The 6283-nt window shown below is 47.5% G+C and overlaps 1 protein-coding gene across 2 annotated transcripts in view; it reads left to right on the forward strand.

Annotated features, from left to right (window-relative positions):
• Nucleotides 1-5197: 5197 nt before the first annotated feature.
• FABP6 (fatty acid binding protein 6, ileal) overlaps nucleotides 5198-6283 on the forward strand; it is a 30816-nt gene continuing 29730 nt past the window's right edge. The window contains exon 1 of one of the 2 annotated variants that reach the window (XM_011947701.1): nucleotides 5198-5291. Coding sequence is in view for 1 of the 2 variants with exons in the window: in XM_011947702.1 (XP_011803092.1) it covers nucleotides 5266-5295 (30 nt within the window). In the remaining variant the exon portion in view is untranslated. Of the gene's footprint in view, nucleotides 5296-6283 lie in introns of both variants that reach the window. The other variant, XM_011947702.1, reaches the window with a different exon arrangement.

Raw genomic sequence — 6283 nt, forward strand, 5'->3', positions numbered from 1 at the left:
CAATGGCTCATGCCTGTAATCTGAGCACTTTGAAAGGCTGAGGCAAGAGGACTGCTTGAAGCCAGCAGTTTAAGGCCATCATGGGCAATATAACTAGATCCTTTATCTACAAAAAAAAATTAGTCAGGTGAGGTGGTGCACACCTTTCGTCCTAGCTACTTGGGAGGCTAAGGTGAGAGGATTACTTGAGCCCAGGAGTTTGAGGCTGTCGTGAGCTAAAATCATGCCACTGCACTCCAGTCTGGGTGGCAGAACAAGATGCTGTCTCTTAAAAAAAGGAAAAAAGTTGAATCTACATTACAATGGTTTGAATGTTTGTCCCCTCCAATCTCATGTTGAAGCTTAATACCCCATGTAACCATAGCAAGAGGTGATTGGATCATGAAGCCTCTGCCCCCACTAATAAATTAAAGGATTAAAGGTTTATCATAAGAGTGGATTAATTATCATGAGAGTGGGAGCTGGTCACCACGGCTTATACCTATAATCTCAGAACTCTGGGAGGCCAAGGCAGGAGCATTGCTTGAGGCCAGGCGTGCAAGACAAACCTGGACAACATAGGGAGATCGATCTTCCTTCCTTCCTTCCTTCCTTCCTTCCTTCCTTCCTTCCTTCCTTCCTTCCTTCCTTCCTTTTCCTTCCTGTTGTCCCAGCTACTGGAGAGGCTGAGGCTGCACTGAGCCATCTTTGCACCACTGCACTCTGATCTGGGCAACAGAGCAAGGCCCTTTCTCAGAAATAAATCAAGGTCTGGTGAGATTATAGGCTCATGCCTATAATCCCAGAACCTTGGGAGGCCAAGGCAGGTGAATCACTTGAGCCCAGGAGTTTGAGACCAGCCTGGGCAACATGGTGAAACCTCTCTCCACAAAAAATACAAAAGTTAGTTGGGTATTGGTGGCCCACACCTGTAGTCCTAGCTACTTGGGGGACTGAGGCAGGAAGATTATTTGAGCCTGGGAGGTTGAGGGTTCAGTGAACTGTGATTGCCCCTATGCACTCCAGTCTGGGTGATAAAGTGAGACCCTGTCTCAAAAAATTAAAATAAATAAATAAATAAAGCCAGTTTGGCTCTCAGTGAGCTCCCTTTGCCGTGTGATGCTCTGTACTGTCTTGGTATTCTACAGAGAGTCACCACCAGCAAGAAGGCCCTCACCAGTGGTGCCCCCTAGACCTTGGACTTCCCAGTCTCCAAAACTACAATAAATAATTTTTTGTTCCTTTTCTTTTCTTTTTAGAGACGGGGGTCTAACTGTGTTGCCTAGGCTGGTCTTAAACTCCTAGCCTGAAGCGATCACCTCTCCTTGGTCTCTTAAAGTGCTGGGATTACAGGCATGAGCCACTGTGTCCAGCCTTTCTCTCTCTCTCTCTCTGTGTATATATGTATATATATACACACACACACACACACACACACACACAGTCTCAGGTATTCAGTTGTAGCAACAGAAAGCAACCTAAGACATACATTTTAATAAAAAGTATAATAAGAAAATTTCAGGAAGAAGTGGGAAAAGGAGACATACAATCAACCTGTGCATGGCAGGAGACCCGACTGATTTAACCAGGGGAGCCTTGCAGCTCCATCTTCTGTACCAAGGAAAGTCGCACAGGCAAAGGGGATCATAGAAAGGGCTCTGACCTCAAGAAACATGTGATCTAGGTGGAAGCATAAGTCACATACGTATGAAAAGCACAGCAGGCCATACTTTACAGGTAAGCTGGAAAGAGAAGTCACCTGGTTACCGGGAGATATGGGCTCTGTTCCTAGTTGTGGCACCCAGTGACGACCTTGGGAACCCAGTGGCTTCACCTCTGTGAACTTTAATCTCCTTATCTGTCAAAGGGGTTTAATGACAATCATTGGGAAACTGTGATCATCAGATGAGATAACCTATCAGCGACTGCTTTCTGAACTGTGGTACAAATTACCTTTCAACCTGGAACAGCACCTCAAATGTGAAGGAATCTATCCCTATGGTGGAAATTCAGGCCCAAGCAGTAGGCAAGTGGGGTAGATCGTCTGGGGACAGGGCCACCTGTGGTTGGCCCTTTAAAATACCAGAACACAGGGGCAGCCTGCACGGCTCTAACATTGCAGAACGGAAGTAAAAGTGGGCATTCTTGCCTCAGCTCAAAGACCTGCACAGCCTGCTCACCTTTGCAGAGCAGTGCACCCCAAGGAGAAAACACAGGAGCAGCCACGTCTTGGCCTTCTCAGAATGTCCAATCCTTTTCATAATTTAACTGCTTGCTCTGCATAATTACTTTTCTCCTGCTCATGAGCTTAGAGCAATAGTAGTTCCCAATAACTGGAGACTTAATAAGGCTAAATTACAATGAGTGTCCTGCGGAATTACACACCGCATTAACACCAAATGAGTTCATTAGAAATTCATTAGGAATGATCCCTGCAGCTGCCACAGGAATTAATCATGGTTTGCCAGCGGCAGGAGAGGGGGCAATGAATGATTGCACGGGAGCTGGATGACCTTTTGCCATCTGACTTTCTTCTGAAGCAATATCTTTCAAGGGTCATGAGCTGCTTTGGTAGGGAGGTTGGTTGGATGTTGTTAGACCTGCCTCCCAATCTTCTTCCTTCTTCCCGGCCACTGCCCTAGATCAAACCTGTAGATGTTGGAGCCGGCACCCTTTTTCTGTCCTGGGGACCTGAGAAGTCATCATGGGCACTTACGTTCTTGCCTGCCCAGTATCCTTTCCCCCTTCTTCTGTCAGTGTACTTCTGTGTTTCTTGGAGAGCTACTCCTTGACAATGCTGTTGCATGCGGGTCTCTGTGGGACTGTCAGTTAAGAGCCTCCACCCGCCTCACCCACCCCCAGAGGGAATACATGTCCTCGGCTGAGCCCGTTGGACTTTCTCTCCTGGTGTTTTTTGGTAGCTGATATTTATGAAGTGCTTGCTAGGTGCTGGCCGCCTTTCTAAGGGTCTTCATGTACTGAGCACCCAACCCTCCCATTGCCAGTTTAGGAGGTGGGCTTTATTTTTAGCTCTATTCTGTCAACCAGGACACCCAAGTACAGAGGTTAAGTGACTTGTCCAAGTGACAGAGCCTGTAACTATCCAAGCTGGGACTTTGAGTTATGAGGGAAGTACTATAAGGATGAAGGATTGTTTTCTTTTCTTTCTTTTTTTTTTTTTTGAGACGGAGTCTCATTCTGTCGCCAGGCTGGAGTACAGTGGTGCGATCTCAGCTCACTGCAACCTCCGCCTACCGGGTTCAAGCAATTCTTCTGCCTCAGCCTCCTGAGCAGCTGGGATTACAGGTGCGTGCCACCACGCCCAGCTAATTTTTGTATTTTTGGTAGAGACGGGGTTTCACCATGTTGGTCAGGCTGGTCTCGAACCCCTGACCTCATGATCCACCCACCTCAGCCTCCCAAAGTGCTGGGACGAAGGATTGTTGAAGGTGATCAATGGGATGGCAGTGCCCCAGGGACTGTCCCTTCCTTCGTGCTCCCTGGTGCCGTGTGCCATCTGGAGGCCTGGTGGTGGAGCTTTTTCATCCCTTGTATGAGCTACTCCATACGTTTCCAAAAATTTTTCTGTTTTGGTTTGTCACCAAGAGTCAGTGTCTGTTACTTAGATCTGTAAGAGCCTTGGCTGATGCCTGAGCCAACCAACAAGTATATAAAGGCCCAGGTATAGACCCTGCACAGTTATAGGCCCTGCCTATAGAAACATACGGCAGGCTTCCTGCCTTCCAGCTGCTTTAGCTCAGAAAAACAACGATAACAATTTCACCCTGTGCCTTCCTATTCTTTTTTTTTGAGATGGAGTCTTGCTTTTGTCTCCCAAGCTGGAGTGCAATGGTGTGATCTCGGCTCACTGTAACTTCTGCCTCCCAGGTTCAAGCTATTCTCCTGCCTCAGCTTCCCGAGTAGCTGGGATTACAGGCGCCTGCCATCACAACTGGCTAATTTCTTTTTCTTTTTTGAGATGGAGTCTCGCTCTGTTGCCCAGGCTGGAGTTCTGTGGCACAGTCTCGGCTCACTGCAACCTCTGCCTCCCAGGTTCAAGTGATTCTCCTGCCTCAGCCTCCTGAGTAGCTGGGACTACAGGTGCCCGCCACCATGCCCAGCTAACTTTTTGTATTTTTACTAGAGATGGGGTTTCACCATGTTAGCCAGGATGGTCTCGATCTCCTGACCTCGTGACCTGCCCACCTCAGCCTCCCAAAGTGCTGGGATTACAGGCATGAGCCACTGCGTCTGGCCCTACAATTGGCTATTTTTTACAATATTTTTAGTAGAGACAGGGTTTCACCATGTAGGCCAGGCTGGTTTTGAACTGCTGACCTCAAGTGATCTGTCCACCTCGGCCTCCCAAAGTGCTAGGATCATAGGTGTGAGCCACTATGCCCTGCCCTCCTATATAAGTTCTAAGTAGAAAAGAGCCAGGATGGGATGGATTGGGAGGAGGAAAGGTTTCATAGAAGGCACACGAGCTGGGTAGAATCTTTGGGGAGAGGTAACTGTCATGGACACTCTTTGGGCACCTATCCAGCCCACAGTCCCTTCTTCAAGAACTGTCCACCCAGAGCAGTTGGCCCTCATGGTCGAGACGGTTGGTACCTCATGACCCTTTTGGTGGGATCAAGCATCTGTACCCTTTTCTATGTTTAGAGAACTCTCCACTACATGGGGCCCAATGAAAGGTGGGCCCACCTTCCAGTACAAAGCTGAAAAGGCCAGTACTCATGTCCCGTTTGTCCCATTGCCTCATGGCAATGAGGGTGCATGCCCATGAGGTGGGCTCAGCCTCTGCAGCTCATGATACGAATAAGCAGGCACAAGAGAATCCATTCTGGTGGTGGTGGCCATATTCCATGCCCAGGGGAATGGTGGCTGCAGGGTCCCCATGCAGTGCTACCCTCAACAGGGGCGCAGACTGCCCAGTCCAGCCTTTGGCAGCAGAATCCTTACAAAATCATTTCTGTGATGTGATTGTGGCTGTGGTTCTAGCTGTTCATCTTCTCTTGTCTCTGGCTGTTTTCCAAGTCTGAAAAGTCTGTGATCCAGTCGATATCCTTTTGATAAATTCCTTTTTTGCTCAAATCAGTTTCTATTGCTTGCAATTAAGAGCGCTACCATGAAGAGCTCTGCCTCCCTGCCCAGAGCTGATTGGACCAGAGATGCCCACTTGACTCAGGATAGGCCAATCAGATTATTTCTCTTCTGACTTAAGTCCTGAAAACTGTGTTGACAGCGTGCACATGGGTGAGCCGGAAAGGAGCCTTGTAGAGAATGAAACAGACAAAGAAAGGAAAGGGGTGGGTAGAAGAAGATAGGGAAGGGTTCCTGACGTTTTTCACATTCTGGTTCTAGTTCCTCATGAACCTAGACTTCGTTTCCTATCCCTGGGCTCCTTGAGATCCTCCTGCATTGTTAGAATGTTAGGTTGAACCATGTGAAATTGTTGTTTTTATAGGTCAAAAAGGTCAAATAGCAGTTGCATATTCTGATGGTTCAATTTTATAAATCACTTTTTTTTTTTAACCTAAGCTAGCTCAAGTAGGTTTTTCTTTTCTTTTTTCTTTTTTTCTTTTTCTTTTTTATAATGTTTATTACAGGGTCTCATTCTGTCACCCAGGCTGGAGTGCAGTGGTGTAATAATAACTCGCAGCAGTCTTGAACTCTTAGGCTCAAGTGATCTTCCAGCTTCAGCCTCCCTATTAGCCTCCCTACAGGCATGTGCCACCACGCCTGGTTAATTTTTAAAATTTTTTGTAGAGACAAGGTCTTGCTATGTTACTCAGGCTGGTTTTGCACTCTTGGCCTCAAGCAGTCCTTACGCCTCAGCCTCCCAAAGTGCTGGGATTATAGGTGTATGTCACCACACCTGGCCTCAAGTGGATTTCTTTTTCTTTTTAATTTTGTAGAGAGGGGGTCTCCCTGTGTTGCCCATGCTGGTCTCGAACTTCTGGACTCAAGTGATCCTCCTGTCTCGGCCACCCAATGTGGCTGGCATGAGCCCCCATGCCTGGCCTCAAGTGGATTTCTTGACTTGTGACTCAAAGGACCGTGTCTACAGCAGTCAGAAATTTAATCAACTGGCCAGGTGCAGTGCAGTATCTTATGCCTGTAATCCTAACACTTGGGGATACTGAGGCAGGAGGATCACTTGAGCCCAGGAGTTCAAGACCAGGCAATATAGGGAGACCCTGTCGAAAGAAAGAAAGAAAGAATGAAAGAAAGAAAGAAAGAAAGAGAGAGAGAGAGAGAGAGAGGAAGGAAGGAAGGAAGGAAGGAAGGAAGGAAGGAA

Source organism: Colobus angolensis, unplaced genomic scaffold (assembly GCF_000951035.1).
Source record: "Colobus angolensis palliatus isolate OR3802 unplaced genomic scaffold, Cang.pa_1.0 Scaffold27, whole genome shotgun sequence".
In the NCBI taxonomy this organism is placed as follows: domain Eukaryota; kingdom Metazoa; phylum Chordata; class Mammalia; order Primates; family Cercopithecidae; genus Colobus; species Colobus angolensis.